The sequence below is a fragment of the Pempheris klunzingeri genome, chromosome 2 (assembly GCF_042242105.1).
Source record: "Pempheris klunzingeri isolate RE-2024b chromosome 2, fPemKlu1.hap1, whole genome shotgun sequence".
NCBI classification, from domain to species: Eukaryota; Metazoa; Chordata; class Actinopteri; order Acropomatiformes; family Pempheridae; genus Pempheris; species Pempheris klunzingeri.
This window is the reverse complement of record NC_092013.1, coordinates 7,019,730-7,047,343: the sequence shown is the minus strand read 5'-3', so window position 1 is coordinate 7,047,343 and position 27,614 is coordinate 7,019,730. Positions and strand designations below refer to the sequence as shown.

Genomic DNA, 27,614 nt, shown 5'->3' with positions numbered 1-27,614 from the left:
CATCTCTTCCCCTCTCTGGCTGATTTTTTACAGTAGTGTATACACACTGGAAAATGACTGTAGGTCACCATCATGAAGTTCATTATGAAATTAGCAAACTAGATAATAAATGTCTGCAAGCGAGCAGACAGAGAGTATGTCTGTTCTACTCTGTTCAATTCTCTTCTAGTCGAGGATCAGAGTTCATTCTTGACCATGGAAACCGAAAACACTCACCTCAGCTTGGATTAGAAAGTGTCATGAATTAATTGCTTGTGTTGCTTTGAAAAAATTTGAACATATATATTTCCATGACAACTGAGCAAACTCTGTATCCTATTCTTTACTTTTCTAGTTTATTCTGTGTTTGGTCAGTTCTGTTCTGTTCTGTTCTATTCACCTGTGTCCTGTTCTAATCTGTTTTGCTCTATTTTGTTTTTCTTTTACTCTATTATATTCTATTCTGTTCTATTTTAGTCTCTTCTTTTCTGTTGTGTTCTGTTCTATTCTCTAGCTAGTGGACTGAGTGTGCAAATCTGAGGTTGTTCAGGATGCAGTGCTGTGAATAATAAGGTGTGTGTGCGTGTGTGTGTGTGCGTGCGCGCTTGTATGTGTGTGTGTGTGTGTGTGTGTGTGTGTGTGTGTGCGCTTGTATGTGTGTGCTTGTGTGTGTGTACATATCCATATCCCAATCCTTCCAGTTACGAGTTTTGTCACAACAGCAGGTAAATTACTGCAAGCAACAGAGCACTCAAGGATTACTCTCATGTAGGATTAGCATTCAGTACCTGTCTGTGAATGTTTGTGTATGTGTGTGAGAATGTGTGTACGTGTGTGTGTCTGTGGGTGTGGAAATAATTGTGTGCTTTTGTCTACACACATGTACTGTATGTGTGACTAAGATAAAAAGAAAAGAGAAAGTTTGACTTTGACTCCTAAGCTGCTTTGTCAATGCATAATTCATTCTCTCTCTCCACAAGCTGCACCTTGAAGCCTTTGAAACTATCTGAGCCACTCCAACTGCAACTAAAACAAACCATAAACAATCAAGTGTGTTTTATTTTCTTTCGCTCTTCATAAGATTTATTGACACAAAACAGATATTGTTAGCGCTACTGTTACTGTGCTTTCAGCTAAGCCTAACCCCAAGGAGTTAGTCATGTTAAGTCACTTTTGACTAGTTGTTTTAGTTTTCATTTCACAGTTAAAATTAACTACTGGATTTTGGTTTTTGGTTTCATGATTCATTTTCTCGAAGCAACAAAGGCTGCCATTATATCTTTTCCATCAAGACTGAAATTGTAGGTTTATAGCCACACTTAAAACATCTGATTCAAATAGGTTTTCTTCATATCATGAAGAGGAATTTACCACTACAGCAATCTAATGTGAGGAGGACGCAGATTAAAGCTACTCTGTTGAGGCTGGCCTGGTCATGTTGCCATGTTTTAGTTAAGAAACAGTGTCTAATAACATTCAACTATTATATCAACTAGGAATGTAAAGCATAATATAAAACAAAATACTAATACTAGATACTAGAAGATCAGATTTTTCCTCTTTTATGTAACTTCTGGAAGAATGACTCTTGCTTGTTGTATTGGAATGCTTGTTAAAGGCTCATCCTCACACAACATCTGTTTTTTATGACAAACATTTTTCAAAGACAAACAAAAAGTAAGAGAAGAAATTGGACTCAATATTTGACAACATATGAACAATATTAATCAGCAATTTCTTTTTGAAGCTCTTGTCAGTACTAAATATTTGATGCTAAAATGAAACTAGAACAAGACAACGCCTGTTTGTTTCTAAAGAGGAGAGGCTATGTTAACATAGAAAATCCAATGAAATCTTAGAAATGTACAACACATAGACAGCATGAAAGAAGTGGATGTGGCTTCCGGGTCTGAAAAGTGAAACAAATGCGGAAGTGCTTTAAACCTGCATTCTTCCTCATTTGATAGTCTCAATTTCTAGTCTAGTCTTCTTCAATGCAGCATGATGTTCATTTAGTAAATGATGGTCCCATTTGGAGTAAAATAGACCATTAAGCAGGACATGCTTTGGGTGGGACTACCTTGTGACTACCTTATCAGAGGTGCGTCATGCCTAAACCTAACCAAGCACAGGATGGGTAAAAAGAAACTCATGCATCACTTCTGGCTCCACGGTCAAGATGGCAACGCCTGGTAAACCGAGATGGTGATTTTGAAAATACGCCAAAACGGCAGTCCACGGACCAATGGGTGAAATCACTTACAGTTTATGGTACAACATGACATTTGTAGCCAAGAGATGTGAGAGTGTGCTGGAACAGAAAACATCCTCAGTCTGCAGTGCTGTGATATAATCACACTGACCCTCCTCTCTACTCTCTGTCTCCGTGCAGACCTCGGCAGACTGCATCTGTGTGCGCTGAGCTGCAGGCCATGGTGTTCCAGTGCTACAGAGAAAATCCACAGCAGACCCTGCACTGCTCTAGCCTGGCCAAACAGTACATGGCCTGTGTCCAGCAAGCCAAGAAGGTAGGTGAGGGCTACAAACTGTACGTGGGTGTGGGACTATGACGGAATTTTTATTTTTTTTTGTGTGTAGGTGTATTAGCTTGTTGTAATATGTGTGTGAAAGGTGACACCGCGCTTCTTTACTTTCAAGCAATTTCCCACTCCAATTGTTATTTTGGTTTTTTGCCGTTTTTGTTATCACTCCTTGCTCATTCTCTTTCACTAACACACTTGGCCCAGAGTACGTGGAGTAGCTCCCTTTCCTTTAAAGATAATTTTTTTAATTGCCTCCAGTTTTTTTTTTAAAGAAGACAGAAGGATAGCAGTTAATTAGTCAGACCTGGAAGGAGCTCGACAGTGACACTGACAGCGGAACAAAAAGGTGAAGAGACAAATGATCCTTTCAACCCTCTTACCAAATCAGTTAACTTCTGAGAATTGTCATCTGCGTGTTGCTTACTTTGACACTTCAAACAGGAAGCTAAATCAATAAGACATGCTTATTGCGCGGATTTATAAGTCACCAGGCGTGCACTGTGTTTGGGAACTTTCTGATAGGAAGATTACACCGTTATTAGTGTATTAAAATCAGTTTTGGCATTCAGCTCTTTGAAATGCATTCTGCTTTCTGCTGATGCTTTCGCAAATAGTGTTCAGACGTAACGCTTATCTACAAAGTGCTTATTTTACCCAATTTCTGCATCAAAAAACAATAATGAACGGAGCAATTTGCACATTATTATCGTGACAAAATGCACTGATATCGCTCCAAAGTAGATAAAAGGCACAAAACAACAATTGTTGAATTTGGCAGTTTAAATGGTCGATAAAAGCAAGGCAAAGGCTCATAATAAAAGCAATCAGTCTTTTTAAACTGGTTCAAAAGATCCATTTGCCAGTGGTATGGGGCTCTTAGGAAAAAAAAAACGTGTATATGTGGTTGTACATGAGTCAGTTTGTTGTTTTTTTTTGTGTGCATGTATAAATTCAGAGTGTGAGTGCAAGAGTGAAGTGCAGAGTAGAGGCAAGCTGGTTTTCTGCTTTTGAGGCATGTGTTTAATTCACATTCAATCAGGCATTTCTTTGACAGAGTGTAAATGAGAGTCAGAGAACGAAAGAGAGAGAACACACTGACGAGACAGAAAGAGAGAGTAAAAGTAAAATGAATTAATGAAAAAGGAAGCTTCTGTCTGTATCAAACGTAACAATATTACGCCTTTTCCTCTGTAACTGAAGACTTAGACCCTAGGCTGTCCTCTGAAGGGAAGTTAAAAACTTCTATCCTGGTGTAAAAAATGTGGATTTGACTGATGATGATTAATCAGACAAGCATTTAGAGGGCACACATTGTTGTGCTCTATTGTAGAGGATAAATTATTGTTTTAGGTCTCTGTTAGTGGCACTACAGGAGTCTGTCTACCTGAAATTCATATAATTATAAGAGTCATTACCTTTTTTTTTTTAATTTTGCATAATTGCTTTTTCACTTTGAGAAAAAAAACAGTCTTGTCCCACAAGCGTTGAATCGCCGACATCTTCTCTGCCTAACCTTTCCTTATTGGGATAATCCAACAGAGAGGAAATCTAGCTTTTTAAGTGGCCTGCACCGTGCTTTTGAAGATGGTCGGATTTTCAGGTTGACCTTTAAGGCTTCTTGAAGAGTGCTTTATCTGAAGCTCCAACTTAAAAATCTAATATAAATGTTCCTAGATTTAAAATATAAATGTGTAAATGTAAAAGACCTCAAATTTAAGTGTAAACCACCTATGTCCTACTTACTATATTTTGTCCTTCTTTATTTCTCTCTTAACTGCTCATCCTGTGCTTTATCTGTTCATCTTTGGATCTTTCATGCTGCTGTCACTGTTGATCAATCTCTTCTCCTCCAGTTCCCATCTTCCATGCGTCCCTCTTCCTATTACAGCGTCTTTCACAGCACTTCACTGCACACTTTGTCCCATTAGCCAGTGCATTAACTCTGATCCGCACTGCTAGCCATGGAGCTCTGTTAGGTCTTAGTTAAGTTTGGCTAGCATGTCAGGTACTATCCCTCGCATGTTCATTTGCACGCACAGTCACATAGCCTGATCTCAGACCCACCCGTGTTGTTCATACAAGAACAAAGCGCCAATCAGTCAACCAAACTTGATACTGAATCTGAAGCCTGTGCTTTGGGTATCGGCTGGTACCGAATACAGATGCGACACCAGGGTTTAATTAATAATCTGAAAAGCTGGGAGAGACTTTTCATCATTATTTAGTGTGTGAGGCAGTCAGGCTTGGCTTATACATTGCTTTCATAACTTTGTAAAATGAATATGTATGTATATATATAGAAATCCAGCAACAAATTGTCTATCTGACTTTTGACTTGAGGTTTGCTCTTGTACTGCCTGTTGTACCTTTTTTGTGTGTTTTCTGTTAAACATTTTTGTTTTGGTAATGTTGGCTTGTGGATACCAACTGGTCTGACAACTGAAATATCGTGGCTTACAGCGAGAGTCTCAACAGCAGCGTCAGGAACTGTTCTCCCTGTTGGCACCCCGTCCAGCTCTGGTCACAGACACATAGATAGGCTACACTGACATACGTATGGATGGTACTCGCAGTTACGGGAGGCCAGTGTAGCAGAGGTGGTTTTGGCAGTCTTTTATCACCATCCATTCCTTCTCATCTTTCTGTCTACTCACCTTGTGCTATGCCAAGCAGTGTTAGCGTTAGCTGACAGAAAGCCACTTAAACTAGCTCATAAGTAAACACTGAGGTATTGTCAGCAGACTAGGTTTCTTTTAGAGCCAGCTGTTGAATAGCGTTGACGTTTTGGTCCTGAAAAACACATTCTTCAGGCAGTCGTGTTTTACTCTCATTATGCTTAAAGCACAGCTATTGTGGAAATATTTCTGCTCTCAGGTCTGATCACACCATGTTGCTGCTGACGCATGACCTAGTACACACTTAGAGAAGTTAACAAAGAATTGAACTTAATGGATCGGCTCCATTGTCACCAATCCCCAGTCCAGTTATTTGAATCAGTATTTGGCCGATATGCGATACCAGTATGGGTAAATCTTAATAAACTTAAGTGATTCCATTGTATCTTGCTATAATTTTAGGGCTGAAAACGCTTTGCCAATGCTTCAGTCAGGCTTTGTTTAACACCTCTTGCTATAGCTATTTGCATCCACATTATACTACAGTTCATTTAGAGCATCTTTAAGACCAAGGGCATGGATTGGGCAAGGTCACGTATTGCACAACAAGAGCAGGCAGGGAATGAGGAAGCCATACAGAAATAGGAGATGGAGACAAAAGACTGTTGATCTAGTCCAAATTGTTGCAGAACAGTTGAATGGAGGGGTGGGAGAGATGTGCGGGAAAGATACTGTGCGAGGTGAAAGGGACAAATGCATGCCTGTGTTCTGAAAACAATGGGAAGATAGTTATAGTAATTTGGCTCATTTATCAACATGCTGCAACAAGCAGCTTATTCAAGTAATTAAGTTGATTTAAAACTGCCCTTTTGTTGCACTTTTAGAATTAGTTTGACTCACACTTTCGGAGAATATTATCTCTGATATGCAAATGAATTTCCATAAATCCACTTAGAAATAATTGAAGAAAGGTGTAGCTCCAGATCTTGCCTGGAAATCTTGACGTTTTTACATTTTATTCAGTATCAGTGTAATCCAGTCATAGTTGCCTGCATATCAATCTGTGTACTGCAATCAGGAACTGCTAGTGGTTAATTCAGCGTATTTTCAGTGGCATCAATTTGCTAAAATGCACACAAATCTAAGCTAAAAAACAGGGTGTAGCCCACAGTGCAACTCAGTTGGGAGTAGTTGTTTTGTAGTCAGTTGTTCCACTCTGAAATCTACATCTTGAAAACTTGACACCTACACTTAAAAACTGAGCGACATATACATAAAACGTACAACGTCCATAAAACAGTCAACAGTTAACGTTTTTAGAGCCTGCAATTTTTGGGTTAAAATGTAAATTCTCATATTAGCGCCCTGGAATGATACCCAGATGACTGAGACTGGGTCAAAAAGATAGCGGAGACGAGTAGGCCTGCCACTGGAGGCTCTCGATCAGTCAGCCTTAATGAAAAGAAATGAGTGGGCAGTCCCAAGGCCCCTCTGGACACGCAGGCAGCTGTCCAGTCTCCCTGTCTATAAATGGATCTGACAGAGCCAGCAGCTTGGCAGAGCAGCACTTGGACGTGAGTTTTTACTAGGAAAAGTTTCAGTGTTGCTGCAGGTGGTTATGGGTCAACAGGGAGCAATGTTCACTGCAGATTTAGTCATGAGAGAGAGAACTGGATCATATTTCATTATGAAATATAATATTCTATACACCCTGGAGGAAACATTTGTTAAGATTGAGAGTGCTAATAGTGGACGATTTACCTTTTTCTCTAAATGTGGTGCCTTCTGTACCAAACGTGGAACAGAGGGTTTGTTTGTCAGGCAGGTAATTACGTCACCTGGCATGAGCTCATCTGTAATATTTACAATTTGGAAAATGTTGATTTGTCGTATTCAGAAAATGTTTGAAAAACAAATAGCAGAAAATAAACAATTTGACAGCCAAATGTCTCAAGGTAATGTCTGATTTTTTCATGGTGAATATCGTATTTAGGAACAAAACTTTTTGAATTTCACTACAATGAGCTGACAAACATGACCTTTGTAATTTTGACCACATCTGTTCTGCATACACAATAATGATAATAAATAATACACAATACAATTTTTTTTTTAGATGCACTCTGGAAAAGAGGGCAGTTATGTTAAAACTAAGAAAGGAAAATACACTGACTGCTCGTGGGCAGATAAAATAACTAGTGACTAAAGACATACAGCGTTTGGACTAATTTTTCAGCTTGCAACAATAACATGACTGCTCAATAGACTGCAAAGATTCTAGGCTGGTGTAAACCTCCCGACAGCTTAAAAGCTCTGTTCTTTTGTTATCTCTATGTGCTTGTACGGATTTTCTAAAGCAGATGCATTCGTCCCTGTGATTAAAGGGAGAGTACTGTATTTTTCCTCCAAAATTAATCTTTGTCTGAAGTTGATACCTCACGTTTCATGCTTTTCTTGAATATAGCTATCTTTCTCTCTTTTGTCTCTTTGTATACATGAAGCTCGATGCCTATCGAATACCATCTGTCTCCTTTCCTCATAGTCTCCTGGTGTTTTCTGTATTCTCCAGTCATGTTCAGTTTAAGCAAATTTACAGTTTGTGTGCATGAATCACTGCAGCAGGCCCATACTGCCTTGGCACGGATCAGTTCTGTTGCTTCTGCCCAGCTTCCACTGACTTGTATGGCTTTCCAAAAGTTTATTCATGTAGAATCCTCTGTATATATCTTACTCTTTGTCAGCCTGCCTGTTTGTCAATCAATCAAAATGAACCTAGCGGCACGCTTATCTGTCTTTTCTCCGCCAGTGTCTTGATCTGAACATCACTAGAGTATCTATCTCACTATTTCTGTCTCCCGCTTGAAGTCCACCCAACTCACTATCTACAGTGGCGCAGCCTTCCTTATATGTCACTCAAAAGTTCTTTTATGTTTTATGATTCATGCACGCACACACATACATTCTCACACATTCTGCCCTCTGACTTCCATTAAAGCCAGTTGCTTCAGGATATGGCCTTGCACCCCCTCTTGGCCTTCACTCCCCTGTCCCTCTCCTGTCCCTGGTTGGACCATTGTCATGCATATCAGACCCTTATGTGTGTGTGTTAGGGATGCAGGGTAAATGTCAGCTCACCAAGGCCCTGCATTACCATGAGACTTGGTGGGTTTTGTCTGTTTTTGGTGTGACATTTGACAGTATCTTATATATATATATATATTGCCACTATATGGTTATTGTCATTGGACGTTTTTATACTCCGTGTGTGTTTGTGTGCTTTCCCTCGTGTGTTTGCATGAGCGTAAGCCCATGAGAGTCCACTTTTTTACCTCTCATCATCTATTCTCTCTTTCAACCTCCTTCTCTGTGAAACAAAATACAGCCATTCTCAAGGTCACATTCAAGAGCAAGCCTTTCTCAAACCACCCCTTACTGTAAGTGTCGCCCCCTCCTCCTCTTCCTCCGCAATACTCCAAGGCTCCAGCGCCAACCGTTTGCAGAATGCTATTGCTAGTACCGTGCCATTTAATACCATTAGCAGTGATTGGAGCAACACTTGCCACAGTATCCCACTGAATGCAGTATTTGTCCACCCTGATGTGTGAGTGTGAGCCATGTGGCGTCTGAGATCTCCCTCCTGGTGAAGTACCACACTGGTTCCTCTTTGACTGCCAAAGCTTATGGAGCATTGTTGGATTCATGGTGTTATTTTTAAAGGTAATCAGAAATCTTTCTTTCTCAGTTCTCAATAAATTATAACCTTTAAAAAGTGCAGTATTTAACAGGTAAAAATATAGGGCAATTTTCTGTGTGTCTTTCTAACTTGCTGAAGTGGCGTGGAGGTATAAAGCGTTATCAATGCTGAAAGGAAAGAAACTGTTTCAGAGTCCCAAAGTCCCATCTCCTTTTCTATGACAGTAGGTCTATACGTGTGAATCTATCACAGCAGTGTACACAAAAATGATCTCTGTCATATTCTGTCAAGTGCCGTAAAGACCTTGGCGTTGTGAGATTGTAGGAGAAGGCGCTGTAAGCAGAACAGGTAATCACCATGAGGAAGCAGAAAACTGGGCCAAAAATAGAGAAAATTAGAGCCACACAGAGACGAGTGCGAATCTGTCAGAAGGTTACAGAAGCACTAACCCACGAAAGAGCTGCTGTCTACGAAAACAACTAAGGATTACATTCACAGTTGGAACAACTTATGATGTGGTGAAGTGAAAACCTGAGTTTGTACAAAGCAATTAAAAACCCCAGAGTTTGTCCACAGCAGTGCTTAGACATGTCCTGTCAGGATGTAGAGCTGGTGGGATACGCAGTTGTTCATGTGCTTGGCATCAACAAATGAGATTACCAAAGAGAGAGATACCTTAAACTATTTGGATAGTTAAGACAATTACAATAAAAAGGTATTATTTGAGGAGAAGAAAACTGCAGTGAGGTAAAATGTGTATTTGTGTGCACTTTTATCCACTTTGCACACTGCAAGGACATTTTGCCTGGCGTTTGACTTTTCATGGAGCTGTTGAAAAACTAAGGCTGGAGATTTAAGAATTAGGGTAAGATAAGGGTTTGGTCAAGGTAAAGGTACACACATTGATTTGCTGAGCGAGAGAAAAACACCTTTCTGGGCTCACCTTGGGCTCTGTGAACTTATGTTGGCCTTTTTTTCACAAATTTCTCAAATTTTTTAAACAAAATGATTCCAAGTGGTTCTGTTGTGCTGCTATAAGAAAAACAGTCAGTTCGGCACCTTCAAATATTAAACCATCTTTGTGCCGATCAGCTCCTTGATCATGATCGAATACATTAACTGTCTCTACTGTTCATTTTAGAAAGGCCTCCAAGACAATAAACAAACCCAAGCACAGTGCTAATGTAAGGGCAAAACAAAACATCTGGTTGTATTGAAAGGTTGGCAAAGTGCGTTATTTACTGATTGTTTACAAAGAATGCCATCGGAATGGTCGTTTGGTTGCTCAGTGGTTAACGCACTGCCTTTGTGCCTTAAATCAAGCCTTCATTTTCCTGGTACCCGATGTCAGAGACAGAATTGCATAGTGAAAGCAAAGCTTATAGGGAACCAATCTAAACCCCAACTGAACGTCATTATCAAGGTTAGCTATGCAGTTGTGATGGTCAGCATTGGAGTTTGGAGAGAGGGAACTGATTGTTCAATTACAGCGTTCTTCAGTGTTGTCTTCCTCTAACACAGACCATTGCTGTGAATTAAGTTCTGATAGCGAAAGCAATAAAACCATTTTCAAATCAGTGAAATCATCTTTAAATCAATATTTTGTCAAGTCATTGATTTCTTTAGTATGAAGCCTTTTAACAAGCAGTATCATCCTGTCGGGGTTCGTTTTGCAAAAATGACCGACTAGCTGTACATTATCCCTCACACAGAATATAATGTAGTTGTCTGTGTGTGTGTGTGTATATGTGTTTTTTATGAGATAGAATATTGTAATGTCACCTCCATTTTTGTCACGTGTGTGTTTGTGTGTTGCATCCCTGTGCATGTGTGTCAGTATCTTCTGTATCTTTGTAGAGCGATTCTGCCTTTCTTCAAAACATTTCAGTTGACATTTTCCACTCCAGCTACTTTTAACAGCAAACTAATTCACCTGCGTTTTTGCAGGGAGACGTACATTTCTAAATGCAGTTCCAGCAGCATTTTGAGCACCTCACAGGCAACATTCAGTCCTAACAAAATGTTAACACCTCCACTCCTCAAGAATAACAACTGAACCATTTCATGGTTTTGGAATTGTAGACCCAAAGAAGTTAGTAATATTTTTAAAATACAAAATACAGAAGAACCAGGCCTCCTTTTGTTGAGTCTACCTGCTAAAAGTGTGTTGCTTCCTTTTCTAAATTATAAACTACTCAATAAACACTCCTCCTACTGTCACAATGTGATGTATTTGAATGTGTTCCCATGTGAAAAATCTATCTCTGCTCTCATAGAAAATAGAACTCCTAGACTTGTGGAGGCCTTTTCTGGATCAGCTTTCTCTTGAATCATATAATGCACAAATGAAAAGACATTGTGCTTTTGAATGGAAACCTTCAAGAAGGGACACTGAGTTGTGACCAATAATGGACTGACGTTGGAACCTGAAGTCCTCTGAGACAAGGACATACATTACAGTTTTGTGCTGTGTTTTCTGTTGTTGAAGAAGGTAAAGAAGTAGACTGGTAGGACGAGGAGGAATTCTGCTAACCTGACGCACCAGATGGGTTGTTATACAGAACCATCTGGGAAGGCGGCCCTGTTTGTAAAGGGGCAGGCATGTTCAAAAAGATACTTGGATACAGATGATTGGACGAACCATCTGTCTTTTACTGTCTAGCACAGGCCAACTTCACTCAATCAGATCAACGAACCATATAACGTTGTTAAAACTCTTGTCATAGCTAGTCGGGAGAAGAGCGAAAATATCCTTTCCATCGAGAAAAGCCTTCAGTGCCATTCCTTGCTTTTCAATCTAGTTCAGATATATCTAATACTTTAGCAGCCTCTATGCTAACCTATTTATGTTTTCAAGTGATCAGTCGCTTCTCGCTGTCGTCACATCTAAGGCCCGCCCATACCTTCTGCTGATTGGTCCGTACCACTGTGGTTTGGCCACAAACACGTAATTTGGCGAGGTAGATATTGTGATAGTGATCTCGCGAATGCAGTTACCTTGCAAGGAGAGAATTTTGCCATTTCCAGCACAAAAGAGATAAGAAAATGGAAAATGAGTGTTTGCAGTAGGGATGAAAGAGGTATAAAAGGTGTCCGTCAATGGGGGAATGGGTGGTGACTGACGAAAGAGAGGAGAAGTAGGGGAGAAAGAGGCTTAAGAGCGTCTGTCAGTGAAGAAGGGTTAATAGAAAACTGTAAGCGACGGATACAGCAGAAATGAGTGGATGATAGAGGAAATGTAGAGAGGATGAATAAAGGGAAGAGGAGGTATTCTGTCAGGATCGGGGACAAGGTGATGGATGGAAGGAAGAACAAAGTCTGTCAGTCTCTTCTGGAGGAGAGAAAGAGAGGAGACAAAAACTGTCAGACTTTAGGCTTGTAAAATGGAGAGGAAATAAGAAATTTTAAAGAATGTGTGTTTGTGGGTGTTTGTGTATGTGCATGGCTATCAGTAGTTGCAGGTGGTGAGCCCCACTGTGAGCCTAGGCCTGCCTGCTAACTCTGATCTGATAACAGGGCCACTCTATTCAGCAGCAGTCTGGTCCTGCACACACACACTCACACAGACACACAGACCCCGACAGTTCTCCATATTGTAATTTCTCTGTTATTAAAAGGGATAGTATGGATTTTTTTTAGTCGGGTTGTATGAGGTACTTACCCAGAGTTGTTGTTATACTTACAGTAGATTGCAGTCAGCACGGCTCCAGTTTGGAGAAGCGGACAGGAGTCCTGGCACAGATACTAAGGAATGTGCTGCTGTGGATGGAGGCAGCAGCAAAACATGTTTTAGTTACCTAAAAAAAGGCCCAACTAAAATAAATCAACATCAGTGTGTACATTAGTGTACACTATATTTAGAAGTGCACACTATATTTAGAACATTTTCACTGCTTTACATGCTGTCAAGCTGTTCTTTCGTTCTTATTGCTCGCTTCAAAACTACCAGATTCCATTGACAAAAACAGTAATCATACCTTGCAGAACATGGGAGTTCGCTGTGCTAAAGCAGCCTCGATCGACCAACTAACACAGTAGTTCAGATCAGAACTGACCATTTAAAACACCAAAGTCACACAATCGCACAAGCAAACCAACCAATCAAGGCAGCGCCACACTAGCCGTTCCCATATTCTGCAAGGTAAAATCACTGTTTTTATCGATGGAGTCTGATGGCTTTAAAGTAACAGCTCCAGTTTCCCATGAAAAGGGCTGTCTGACAGCAGTGTAAATTGGTCAGAATATTATAATTATAGCGTACACTACATGTTTTTTTAGATTGGCCATTTCTTTGTCGGCTAAAATGTGTTTTGCTGCTGCCCCGGTCCACGGCAGTACTTTGCTTAGCATCTGTGCTGGGATTCATGTCTGCTTCTCCAAACTGGGGGCACGCTAACCACAATCTAGTGTGAATGATCTGGATAAGTGTCTCATACAACCCCACTTTAAATAACTAGCTTTTGTGTGATGTAAAACTGTACCAATACTAACATAATGTATGTGCTTTTTCTCTGCCTTTTGCGTTCATGACTATTATTTAGATTACTTGCTTCATAGTTTTTGTTTTGTTTTTATTTTCAATTCATAACGTCATACTGCTTTGGCAACACACAGAGGAGAAATATTGGCACATGCCTGTGTTGTGAATATCTTATGCTCATACATGTTGCCCACACAAACACACTCACTCATGATAGCTCACATATTTCAGTCTCTTTATGTCTCTCTCTTTCTCTCCTTCCATCCCAACTCTCCTTCACATCCATCATCTCCAAGGCAACCACCCTGTGAAGGCACAGGCCACATAAAGATTAGCTGGTCCCTCTCATGTCCCTCCTTCGTCCTCCAACACTCTCTGTCTCTCTCTCTCAAATCTATATAACACTCCATCAGCATCCAGGTAAACATCTGATCCATGCTGCTACACTCCACTGACTGCCATCTCTATAATGCGATCGATTTGCTCTTGCCAGATTTGAGCTACAATGTGTCTCACTTCATTTGGGTACAGAAAAGGTGTCGGGATACATCGCAACAAAGGTGCTCACTATTTGAAGACTGTGTTGTTAATCTGTGAATGGATTTGTCATTATCATCTTTTTTCGTGTTTTTTACTTACCCAAGGAGAGACAATCTCATGTCTGTGGTCAGTGATGCAAACTAAGACAGTGAAAATTATAATAAATGTAATTGACAAGCACTGACCTGTGACCTTCCCATTACTTCGATGGGAATGCAGGGACCACTGAAAATAAAAAATCTGTTCAAGATCAATCTGACAGCATTACAGAAAAAAAATATAATGGTAAGAAAATAAACAACAGGAATGTTAAATTAAAAGAAAATACAATGCCCCACATATTTGCAACAATCTCCTTTTTTATTCAGTAGTTACTAGTGGAAACAAACTGAATGGAGAGATTGAGGCATCAAAGAGCCCAAGCTCAAGTCAGACTGGCAGCTTTGTGCCCTAGACCTCTTGGAGGCTCAGCTGTTTCTAGTTTAACTTTAAACTGATTCTGCACCCAAAACCTGTTGAGTGTCAGATATTGAGGCTTGTGTCCTCTTTTAAGTCTTTTTCAGTTGTTTAAAGTTGTAGTTTACATTTTATCACATTATTTGACGCAGAGTATTTTATTTTATGTCTTAAAATGCATCTGGAGGGGATCTTGAAGGTCAGCGTGCACATTGCTGGAATTCTTGTTGTAAAGAAAACCTTTTACATAGATAAATCAAAGCCTCAGGGGATCACCAAAATTCACGAAGACTATGGATATCTGCACCAGATTGTCTGGTAATCCAGCCTACAGTTTAATGCCGATGCATCTTGGTCCAGTCCGTTTGTGCTCCCAACTAACCAGCATAGACTGCATATCAGAAGTGGACGGAGCCACCATGATGCCACCTATTGGTTTGTGGACTGCCATTTTGAAGCTTTTAAAGTTTGGCTTTATGGCCGTCGCCATCTTGTTTTTTTCGAGTCAGAAGTGATTCATTCCACAAAGACCACCTCTGATTGGTTAGTCTCAAGGTAGTCCCGCCCTAAAGCATATGCTGCTTTATGGTCGATTTTACGCACAACAGGACCATCATTTACAAAATCAACATCATGCTGTGTTGAAGACTTGAAGTATGACTGAGACAATATATTTGTAAGGAAAATGTTCCCTGAAGTAATAAATCAAGTGAGAATCAGGATAATTTTCTCATAGTTGTACAAGTGAACTTCTTTTTGGAGCCAATGGAGTCGCCCCCTGCTGACTCTACAGCATTGGCTTCACCTTTCAGACGTGGAAGCTACGTCCACTTCTTTTATACCGTCTATGCTAACAACTAACTGACTGACCGACCAACTGACCAACATACAGACTGACTGAAACAACAATTTGAATGTACATGTTATCAACTAGCTGAGTGATTGACGATAAGGCTTCCTCAACTGACTGACTGATGAACTGTCTGGCTGTCTTACTGATTGTGTAATCAGTGAAAGGCTGTGTGCTTATAAAGCAGCCATAGCCACGACCACTCTGTGAGCGTCTGACTGACAGTCCTGCCTGGCAACTGTTTCTGTGTCTCCAGAGAGAGGGAGAGAACTGAGTGCTGTTAGCACTTAGCAGAGAAGACAGTTATTGATTTTCTACTTGTCCATTATTTTTGTTTTTCACAGAGAAAAGGCGAATGAGTGAGTCAAGTGTGTTTGTGTGTGTTTGTGTTTGTGTGTGGGAGTGAGAGAGAGACTGAGTGTGTCCTTATATTTGGTGGAGATGTGTTTCCATGTATGTCTGCTGTCTGTATGTTGCCCATTACCTTATGACTGGGGAAGTGTGAACATACCCAGCGTGTACACTGTTGCTTCTATGCTGCTGCCGTTCAAAGTTGATTCCTGGCCAACGAACACAACAATCTATCTTCTCCTTACACTGCTCACTAATTGGATGGAAGCTGGCAGGTGGAAGAAAACATGTCGTCGTGTGTCTGTATGCTGTGTGTACTTGTCTGTGAATCACTGTTTTTGTGTGTATCAAATCCAATCTCAACTGACACTCCTCCATTTCAGCAACAGTCGGTGATAATGAAGAGGAGTTGGTTCAACTTTGCACTTATTTGCGCCAACAGGTTGTAAAAATTAGTTCCAAATCATGTTAGTAGGTTGACGAAGTGTAAAATGAGAGAACAACCAATCACAATGTGGTTAAATCACAGCCACATAATGTCTAGATGTGACATCGTAGCACTTATATCTGTCAGATAGTCTAAAATATACAGTAGTAATACAAGCAGTTGGCTAGTGTTAATTTTGGCTCCTGATTTTGATTTAGGTTTTGATTTTTGTTAGTTTTAGTCAAAAAAAAAAAGGTCTCATTTTCATTGTGAAAATAAGGTTGTCAATGAATATTTCTCATAGTTTTCAGTCACAGTATTAACACTAAATTCTGTGAAGCAATATGCAAATGAATGAAGACCAATCTATTTCATAAACTCACTAAACCGTACTACACAAGAAATGATCATCTACCTGACTTTTCTGCGTTTAAGTCCAAGACCCTCCAGAATCCAGCTGATATAAATGAAGTTAACTAAATATTACCTCTCAGTATAACTCAGTACACAACTGCACTGCGAGCTACATCCTCCACAAAACCTTTTAATATTTAAACATTATAACCTGTATAAAGGTAGGATTTATTGCAGGACTGTTGATCCTACTGCATTAGCTTTAGCGTGGTGTACCTAATAAATCGGCAGCTGAGTGGACGTCTTAAATTCAGCACAGACCTTGAGCTCAAGTGTTTGGCTGCCCTCCCTGCCCAAGGTGTCGTGCATAAAAAGCTTTTCCTGTCTTTAAATTATCCAAGTGTGGATGGCAGCAGTCCAAATTTGGACCTGGGGCACCAAATTGAACCATGTGTACTGTGGGAGGTGCTAGGGGTCAGTTTGAAATTCAGGAACTACTTCATACACTATGCATGAGGCATAATGTCCCGTCACACTGCTATATATGAGCGTGGCAATACTTGCACACCCTGCTGCCACAAACTTACACATTCATGCACCTACACACATGTTAAAATAAATATAATCCTACACACACAAAGCCACTTGCGCACAAAAAGTGTCTTTCCATGCACATACGCACACACACACTGTCCCCCTTTATATCTCAGGACGTGAGTGGAACAGTAAAGCTAAATCCCCTTGTCACATTTGCCGCTCATCTCCAATTCAATGGCACAGGCTGCGATGCCCTCGGATGCACTTGGCAAGTGAACAGCTAACCTGCCCGCCAGCATATCTGCCTGCCAGCCAAGCACTGAGGTAGTTAGCATGCCAACTAGCCCACCCAGCAGCCACAAGCTAATGCTTCACTAACCCTGGGTCACCGTGTGTCTTTTCTTGCGACTGCGTGTGTGTGTGTATTGACACTAGAGGTGTTTAGCTTGAAAGGGGGATGGCTTTCTAAAACACAATCAGCTATGGGTGCACTGTATTTTGATAAACAAACATCAAACCTGTGAGATTCTCCTTTTAATTTGTGGAGTTGTATAACATAATTAGTTGTTCTAAAATAGTTATGACAGTGGGAATACCTTTCCTTTCATTTCCTTACATTTAATTTATTTGCCAAAAAGTACAGTAGCAGTACCATTATCATTTAAACACGTTTTCTCTGTTTTTATATGAATTTCTTGTATTTTAGTATAAACTTCACCACCTGGTACTAAAATTAAGAACCCAATAAGAGACCAGCCTAAGTGGTCTATCAAGCCGTCAGAATGATCTACTGCAGTCACATTTCATCGCTTGTTTTTGGTTTTTGTGATATTCGGAACATCGCAAGTAAATGGCATTAAAATGTCCTTACAATCACAATCTAGCCTCACAGAGTAGCTATGATCCAACTTTAGCACTGTGTTTTGAATTTTAACATTTCTGGATATCCAAAGTCAGGTTGAGTTACTTATAAAGTTCTTTCAAGGCAAATGATTTGTAGCTGATAAAACAAGAAGTACAGAGTTTACATTATGGAACAAAAAAAAAAAAAAAACAACTGCACAAAGTTCACATGCACAGACCCTACAGTAACAATGAGTCTTCTAAATGTGAATGGTCACACTACAAAAACAAGTCTAAACCAAACGTAGAGCTTGTCTGGCCTGCCATAGAAGCTTACAATGATTAAATATCAACATTACATACATGTAGAGGTAAAGAACAAAGTGACAGTTACGATGATTAAAGAGGGGTAATGCAGAGAATGTAGATGACAGTCTGGGAAGAGTTACAGCTCTGTGGGAGGTTGCCAGAAAATGTGATATTAGTAGCAGTCCAGTAACGACAATAGGCCCATTTAAAGAAGCCTAAAAAACACTGACGCTGCATCAGATACATACACCCTCCACCTCAGCCCCTCTTCTCCAATCTTACCAAATTTTGTGTGGATAATTCTTTCTACTCTTTTCCTTTTATCCTGTACAACTGCAGTCCCCTCCTCCCTTGTCCAAAGTCCTCTTCGCGAGCAGTCTGTCTCACCTCGTCTTGTCACTTCAGCGCTAAGCGTTGGTGCTATGGCAACAGTGCAGAGTCCAGATAAGCAAGCAAAAGGCAGTAACAAGCTGTTGGATTTTAGTGTGGAATTAAGAAATAAGAGCAAGTAACTGAATAGCCTTGACAGAATGTAGCTGCAGAGTAGTTGTACTTAAAGTGCCTTGCTCAGAGGTTTTTTTTTTTCCTTAGGCTGACAAGGTTCTTTGAGTGGTTACTCAGTCTGTTGCAATTATTGCTGTTGCACCGCAACTCCACAAAAGTTCACTCTGGTCAGGTTATGAATGTGGCCAGAATATCTCATATGCACGTCTGTTGTACCAATAAACCACCTCAGACCTTCGCTGCAGCTTCTGTGATTAACATGAATGTATTTGTGTCTCAGCCCTTTGTAGTTTTCTTTTCTTTTTTTTTTACTGTTGCCACATGTAGCTAAACTAAGTTTGTAGTATCAGCTACAGGCCAAACACTTCCAGCACTGTTCTAGATCCAAGAACGGCTGTGTTCAGGATTATCATGACAAACCAAGTCCAGCTAAACTTTTGTGACTGCCATTTTTAGAATAAACATCTTCTTGAACATAATCACCACCCATAGCAATTGCAACAAGCAGCACAAAGGCGTTGGACCAATCGTGTTTGGGTGCCAATTTAGGCTCGCAAAGCTTGTAAAGAGACGATGTGGTCCGCCATTGTTGTTGTTCTTAAAGATGCTGTGCCAGCTGAGATATATACAGACATACAATGACATAATGGTGTGGCTGTCTAACCTATGGAAAAGAAAAGCAGTTCTTGGATGGTTCGCAACTTGAACCATCTGCGAACCAGCACTAACGTGAGCCTAGACCCAGAACTAGGTCTGCATTGGTGGAGAGGGAGTAAGTACAGTCATGTAGGTTTCCATCTCTTACACTCGATGGAAAATGTTGACCAATTAGTTGCCAATCAAAGTTGTTTCTTTTCTGTCACCAAGTTAGCGAGGACATTTATATTGCACACGTGTGCATGATAAAAATCGACTCCAAACATTTACTCTGATTTTACCAGCGATACATTTTAATGAATAAAGGAGATCATTGAATGTAGCCTGTAACCAAACAGCATGCTAGTGTGCCTTGGGTCTGTTGGACTGTCCATGAGGCAGGAAATGCTCTTTGATTTCAAAAGTCTAAGTTAAGTTTCAGGAAAATTGGAGAAATGCTCAGTTTTCCCTCATATTCATCCATTGGAATGTGATAATTTCTTAACGTGACTGGCTGCTGTGTTTTTGAGTGAGATTTAGATTTAGATTCAGACTTCATTGCCCCAGAGGGATATTTGTTTTCCCAGCCAGTTCACTGCTGAAACACACACATATAAACACAGCAATATACAGATAAAGACAGTCCCCATAAATACATTCACACATCCCAGCACGCTACAGTGAGGGACTGGATTTCCCATGATGCATCCTGACTTTTGTGAGTTTCCCCCTTGGGTTCTAGTAATGTAAATTCATAATTTCTCTTCTTTTCTCCCCTTCCTTGTCTCCCTTCATCTTTTCTCAGACGAATCACAGCTGAGAGCTGAACGAGAAGATGTGAAGAAGGAGAAGAAATGAAGAAGAGAGAGAGTTTCAGAGCCGTCCATTTCTCGCCTCCCTCTGTCCTTCTCTTATTCATCCATTTATTTATCCACCACCACTGAATAACCCCCCCCCGCCTTCACTTTCCCATTCACCATCCTTCTTGGTTTTTGAGTGTATTATCTTGACATGTCACTCAGTGTATGATGTGTTGATTTATTGTCAAGTTGCGCCGGCACACCCCTGCCACCACTGAAATAAATCCCAGTGATCCGGTGGTGATGAGACTGCAGGTTGTGTGTTTTTGTGTCTTGTGTATCTGTGCGTGCAGTGCGGTGGCTGATGGCTGTCTCTTGTCACGGCACGCTAATAATACTTCCACTACTGAAAATGGGGTCGTGTGCACCCTCCTGACAATGCTGTGCAGGCCCAGGGGCTTGATCGTGTGCCGTGCTCATGGTTTCATTAAGAGAGAAGGGAAACAAGAGTAAAGGAAATGAAGGATAAATGAAGTGGAGGACAGATGAAACGTGAAGTGTGCATATTTTAATATGTGAGTGTATCTGTCCGTTTCATGTGTTTTTCCACTATAGTGAACCCGTGTACGTACGTGTTGTCACGTTAAGGGTCCTGTGTGAATGCGTGAACATGAGCAACTCACCGGGCAGGCCACATATTGTCTCTGCTAGCTGTGTTTCCATGGTGACAGCAGGGGTTGGTGCGAGCAGCAAGGTGTGGAGGAACCTTCCAGATAACCCTGAAGGTCAGCACACAGAGCTACAGCTCACAGCACTACTCTGTACTCACACACTTAACCCCCTCCCTGCGTGAGTGTGTGTGTGTGTTTTTGAAAGAGAGGGACTCAGTTAAGAGTTAAAATGCATTTCCACTTATATATGGACATGGTTGGCCACCCCCGGAATGACAGAGGCTTGTTATCACACACACACACACACACTTATTCCACAAATACACACTGTCACACACAGCAGACACACACAGAATATTAATGAACATATAATATGCCCACATACTTGTTCCTGGATTTAAACACACATTCACACAAGTGGCAGTCGATGTGAATAGAGTGTATTTGTTTATGATAGCTGTGAGGAGTGATCTATTGATCACAGTTTGACTCCTGCTTGCCACTATGGCATCGATCACCTCATAACATGCACAGCGCCACTGACCGATCCATACAATATACGCTCTTTTATAGAAATCTAGCAAAGCGAGAATGAAATACTGAAGCCAATTAGATGAATTTATGAGTGTGAGCTTGTGAGCTGTTAACCGTCAGTCAGTCCAGTTTTGCGTCTGAACACCTCCAACTACAAACTCCACTTCCTCTCCAGGGATTAGGCAGCTCCAGCAGACATGATGCACATATTACCTATATTAAAGCCAGCGCCATATTAGAGGTTTGAGCCAGTGACTCTCATATCCCTTCTCTCTCCCTGACATTTCTTTACAAATACCAGCCTCTATTCACTCTGTTATTGCCTTCTCCCATTCAGCAATTCTCTGATTAAACATGCTCCTGAAAAGCCCAGGCACTGCTATCTGCCATTTGGCTTTTATTAGAAACCCACCCCTTTTAATTAAATTGGCTGAATTACAGAAATATCAGGGATATTTCACCAATATATCGGATAAGCGAGCACAATGGGTGAAAAAAAATGGAAGACTGGGCTTTATGAGTTGTTTTGAATGCGGTTTGGTGCTGAAATGATATAAACACAATCTAGATGGAGGGGTGCTGTTTGCTTTTTTAAGGAGGCCGAGGTTTGTTGGATCCGAATGAGCCTCATCACAGCAGAAACTCTCTGTGCCTGGAATTTTATTCCTCAAGAACTCGATTTATTTCCCCCTCCTCCTCCGACTCTTTCTCAACCCCGCACCTTCAGTGCCGTGCCTTTCTTTTCCCGCCTTATTGCCGTGAAAGATTGGGGATTGAGGTTGCCGTGGTAACCAGCCCAGCTTTGATTGGGGGAGACGGCGGCGTGGTGCAAGGTTAGAAGATGGCTGCTCACACCTCACAGTTGTGCAGCTATTGATTTCCAGTCCTTGACAATTACTGGACCCAGTTGACGACAACAGGTTGCAGAAAATGTGCATAAAGCAGATGGACGTGTGTATTTGTGTTTGTGTTGCCGGGGGGGTTGGTGTTACCATAACACTCACTCTGCGGCCAACATGCAGTAATTGCCCTGCTTTTTTCCACCCTTATAAGTGCAGGTGTTTGTTTGAAAAGCTGTTCCTCGAGTTGCTGCCAGAGCTGTAACCTCTGAGACGTCCTGTAGCTTGAGCTGGAGACAAGTTTGACAGTCAGCCATGGAGCCTAATGTATATGTTTTAGCAGCTCGGCACCGTCTCCTTTGTTCAGCTCCTGAAACGCTGTTTGTTGGCTGTTCTTTCTCATCCAACTGAAGAGGTGTCAGCAAATGAAAGGTGGTGTCAGACTTTGACAAACTGCTGCCCTTTGTAAAGACTTAATGGGGATCAATTCAAGTAAAGTTAGACGCTTGTAGAGTTCACATGCAGTCAGATGAAAATGGTCTCTCACACACATTCCACACACACACCTACTTCTTTTTGGAGTCTTGCGCCGTACACTTTTCTCTCTCCCTCGCTTTCTCCCTCTGTACTTCTCTTCTCTCTTCCCTCAGCCAACTTGGCATTGCTTATGTGAGAAGTCGACAGTGAGCCTAATTGGAGTGTGTGCCTCCATCAATGACAGTCACCATTCTGTTTCTGCACACAGCACACACTCGTGTGGAGCTCTCCAGCTAATTGAATAGTCTTTTATTAAACTGTGTTAATGTGAACTGAAACTGGCTGCTGGTGAATTGAATTAGACCCCCCACCACAATCACCAGCCATACACATAAACACACGCAAATGGAAACTCAGCGTGGAGGGAGGAGGAAGAGGAGGAAACAGGAGGCGTGTGCGAGGTGAGTGTTTTGTTGCGTTCATTGTAATGGTTGTGAGTTACAAGAAATTGCTATCAGCATTAGATACCACTTATAAGTGGTAAAATGTGTGTTTTGTGATTTCAGCCCTCTAAGCAGCTGTATCTTGAAGACATGATCAGCACTAGACTGTGTCTGTGTTTGCTTTCCAACACACTCGACTCTGATGCACTTATTTCCACACACAGTCTGAAAAAGTGACATTCAGCCCTTATTCACAAAAGGCACATTTTCCCAGATTCTTCCCTTTTAATGTATTGCTGTTTATTTTTTGGACATGTCACCATAGGTGTTTTATCTTTGACAGCTGAAGGTATACTTTCAGAATCACATGGAAGACATCGGCTGCTTCTCTGCTCTTAGCAGTCAAAGGACTTGCCTTTCAGCTTGGGACTAATAGATAATGTTTGTAAGTCTTTTTTATCTTTTTTTAAATGTTGCTGTTAATGATGCACATTCTCTGGCTGTGGCCTGGAAGAACAAGGCTGTAAAACAAACTGCATAAAGTTAAATACTCCCCTTTACATCCAGCACCATCCTAGTCTACTGAACATCTGCTGCCAAAGCACAAAATGGGCCCTGAAATGTAAGGTGTCGCTGCAATAATTGTAAGTCATTTGTAAACAAATTGTTTTTGTTTGGAGTTTTTCTTTTGATTCCACATGGTGAAATGTGACTATTTCGTACTTGATATCAGCTGCACTCAGTGTATCATCTCCATTTGACCCCCAGGGAGAACCACTTTCTCTTTCATCCACAGACGAAGACAGAGAGAGAGAGAGATAGAATGTAAAGGGTGTTAGAGAGTGATGAGATAACCAGAGGGGCCCTGAAGCAGCAGGGGACCTGACCCAAGTGTCTGGAGTGAAACTCGGGCTGTCAAAGCACGTGACTGAGGGTGGAGCAGTTCAAGAACCCTACACTGTCATGGCTGACACTGGAGGGGGAGGAGAGGAGCCTCGGAAGAAAGGGAACAAAAAGAAAAGCAGAAGGTTGTACGAACCCAACACGCCAGTGAAGACGGAGATTAAGGAAAGGAAACAAGAGAAAGAGGTCAAGGTTATTGAGGGCAAAGTATTTCATCTGGGTGCCGGGGGCAGAGAGAGAGAGAGAGTGAGACAGAGACGGGCTGGGTGAAGCAGGGAAGGTAGAGGAAAGAGTCGCAGAGACAGTCCGCCGAGGCCTGTAGAGACAGCTTGAAGAAGATAGCTCCCTCTTCTCTGCTTTATTATATTACACTGGTGGATAAAAAGAATCCGACATCCTCTAAAGTCATTACAGCCCAGTAAGACTGGCTCAGAGGGCAACGCAGCTCCTTAACCCCTCTCAGCACATGCCTGGATGTGTGTGCGTCTCTCGGAGGGCGATTGAATGAGAGGAGGCGTGTGCACGTAGCTGAAAGACTGAGCGGGCTTGTTTGTGTGTGTGTGTGTGTGTGTGTGCGTGTGCATGTGTGCACACACATTCAGCAAACCAAAGTGGCACATCACTTAATCCTTCCCCAGTAACTAGGATAAGCTACCAGCCTTATCTTTCCTTCTCCCCCCTCGTTCTTTCCCTCACTCTGTCTTTCCTCGGGAAACTATTGTCCCTTTTCCCGTCATACCCAACACCCCTCCCTCTCTCATTCTTATTATTACCCTTCTCAGCCCCAGACTTTAATTCCTCATTATTCCGTATTTAGGGCCTGGAATCTTCTATTGCGCCGGCAGTAGAGGCTAACATGGATTCTACATTTCTTTGGCTCTTTATTGCCAGGCTGTGCACAGGATTTGAGAGCAGCTTTCCGAGAGAGGAAGGATTTTGCTGTCATCGACAATCGCGCTGGCCGCTCTTGGCAAGGTGCGATATTGTGATATTATGCCAGGAAGTGTTGCTACAACTACCCTCGGGGAATGGAGCAACAGGTCTGAGAGTGCTTGAGGTTATATTGAGCTGTGGGTGCAGTAAATGTGTGGTTTCTTTTTAAAGCAACAGAAAGATTAAGATGTTGCCAAGTGCGATGTATCAGTGACAATCCTAACCTTCTCAGTTCATTAATTTGAGAAGGTTCATACGCACTTAAATGTTAGATGCCCTCGTGTCTGGACTTATAAGTATCCTACAGTGTAGGAAAGCTGAGAATTTAAAAAAAAGATAATTCTGACTAGTACCTTTCCCTCATAACATGATTAAGCTGCTGCACATTAGTCATATAACAAGATAAAATGTTTATATTTGATTTCTCCATTTTAACCCATCAAATGCACCATTTTTCACTCACTATTCCCTCTTTTCTGCTTCTGCTCACTGTCTATTGTATCATTTTACCCAGATTTCCCCAAAACACTGGTGCACCGTCACCTTAGGTGAAATGACTATGGCACACAGAGGCCTCAATTATTGGCGTGTCCAATTGCCTTTTTCACATTAGTATCTAATTGTTGTCCTCTCTACCCCATGCGTGAAACCTTTTCCACGCTTCCTTTAATTTTCTCTTCATTTGTGCAGTTTGTGGGTTGGGGGGGTGACTTTGTTCCCTCATAACTCTAAAATACAGCCAGCACGATGCCCTTTGATACATTGGCTGCAATTAAGGGCTACGCACATTCATATTATTTAGTAAAATGCCAGTTTATGAGAGAAGTACAGACGAGGCCAATTTTTAAGTGAACAATTACAGTTGGAGGAAACATTGTTCAGACTTCACTTGACTGCTTGACGGCTTCTTATTTAACAGGTGGCTTCACCAACCCACCAGTACAGCAAATGTTTGGAGGATGGACGAGTTACTTTCTTCACTTAAATCGTACTCACAGCAGCTGTAAAAGCCAGGTTATGCTGCCAGCGTAGGATTGAAAACTAAACAAAAACAAAATTATACAAAGTGTCACCTGACCATGTCTAAAGTCAAACTCATTTATACCAGCTTCACTTAGCGAAGCGCCTGCCCTCGTTGAGAGGGTCGGGATGTGATGAATAGTGCAAATGAGCATAACAGCACACACCTTTCATGCAGCCTCTCCTCAAATGTATTCATAGCTTTCATTTGTACACACAAACAACGACGAGTAGCCGGACAAACGTTTTGTTTGAAGCACAATTTCACCTTAATGCTGTGTTCACACTACAAGCGGCAAAGCTACAAAACGGCAGCGTGTGGCCAGTTACATTGTTTCTGTGTCGCTCAAGGTTGTTCCAGCGCTCGTTGATATGGTTACAATCATGAGCCATGTTCCTACTAATTTATGATTATCTTTAATAGCTGGTGAACATGATTTAGTAGCAGTACACAGAAGCTAACATTAACCAGCGTAGTGCCAGCTAACTGAATAACACACGTTACATACGTGTGTTACATGAACCATCTGCCAAGCTGCTTTTTTTTGGGGTCAGTTTCAGTAAATGAAAATAGTAGGGTTAAATTGTAAAAGAAACTGGCCAATGGCAACGGTGAACATATGACTGGTTGGCGCTTCACCACGTCATTTGAGGGCTGAAATAAATAACTTTATTTGTTGCACATTACGTCCATCAAGAAGTGACAACTGTAAGTGAAGTTTGTAGCTTCATGTTGCCGGCTTCCGGTCAAAATGACTTGTGTGGCAACACTTTGTCGCTCGTAACGCGAACACAGCATAAGACACCGACTTTTCCTTCTCCATACGCTCTCTCTGTCACATATGCACTCACACAGTCATGTAGTGTCAATAATGGCAGGGTGCTGTTTGTATAATGATCTTATCTACACAGATTGACGGGGTGCTATCGGCTTTGTCTGTCACACAAAGAGAAGAGAGGCAGTGTGAGTACAAGCGGATCACCCCTCCGCACACACAAACACACACGAACACACACCGAACCCCTCTATTATGGCGTTCTCCCATAGACTTCCTGTGTCAACAGAAGCTTTGATTAACCGGGGACAGGCACTAGCCTTTGTATCACTTGGACAAAAGCGGCGTTACATGGTGAATTCCTATTGAAGACTTCACACTGCAAGTTGCAGCAGTGAAATTATGCGGTACAGACTGGCACAGCGTGAAGGCTCTAAAAAGAATATTTGATTTTATTACATCAAATCATTTTCAATTTTCCTTTCAAGCTTGCTGCTTTGTTTCTCCGCTCCTTGTTTGTGATTAATACAAAATTTAAAAAAAAAAAAAACTCCCATCATGTAACTCCAGCCAGGAATCATCTAGAGAACATAAATTAAACATCCAATTTCCTTCCCCACTGACAGTGTGATTTTACCTTAAACTTCCAATTAACTGCCTTCACGTTAGCTATCCATCACGCTCCTGAAAGGCTTTTTCTACCCTCCATATGATGTACTGTACACCAGCCTCACTGTGATCAATTTAGCTCTGATGATAGGCATGTGGGCTGTATCCATCAAACCTGGATAGTTATGACAGCAAAAGGAAATTAATATTTAGCTGCTTTCATGTACGGAGCCGTATGTGACTTAATGTCCGGGAGTGTACGTGAGTTTGTGGATGCTGTGTGTGCGCTCTCTCTCCCCTGAAGGCAGGAAGTGTGTGTGTGTGTGTGTGTGTGTGTAGCAGCGGATAAGTGACAGGGTGAGGGACCTCTGAATGATGCCTGCTGCCTCTTTACCCGCCGGCCGGGAGTCTGCCAGGTGAGAAGCTGGCCAGTGCCAACAGGGCAACTGAATGCCAATCAGCAGTGGCCCGCAGGTCACATGTGGTCAACT

At 41.5% G+C, this 27,614-nt stretch overlaps 1 protein-coding gene across 1 annotated transcript in view; it reads left to right on the top strand.

Annotated features, from left to right (window-relative positions):
* Window positions 1-20,218, top strand: part of LOC139213376 (MICOS complex subunit mic25a-like) — a 59,700-nt gene extending 39,482 nt beyond the window's left edge. Inside the window, exons 7-8 of the mRNA XM_070844056.1 lie at window positions 2,372-2,507; window positions 19,924-20,218. Of these exons, the coding sequence (XP_070700157.1) occupies window positions 2,372-2,507; window positions 19,924-19,938 (151 nt within the window). The 3' untranslated portion in view covers window positions 19,939-20,218. The remainder of the gene's footprint in view (window positions 1-2,371; window positions 2,508-19,923) is intronic.
* The last annotated feature ends 7,396 nt before the right edge of the window (window positions 20,219-27,614 follow it).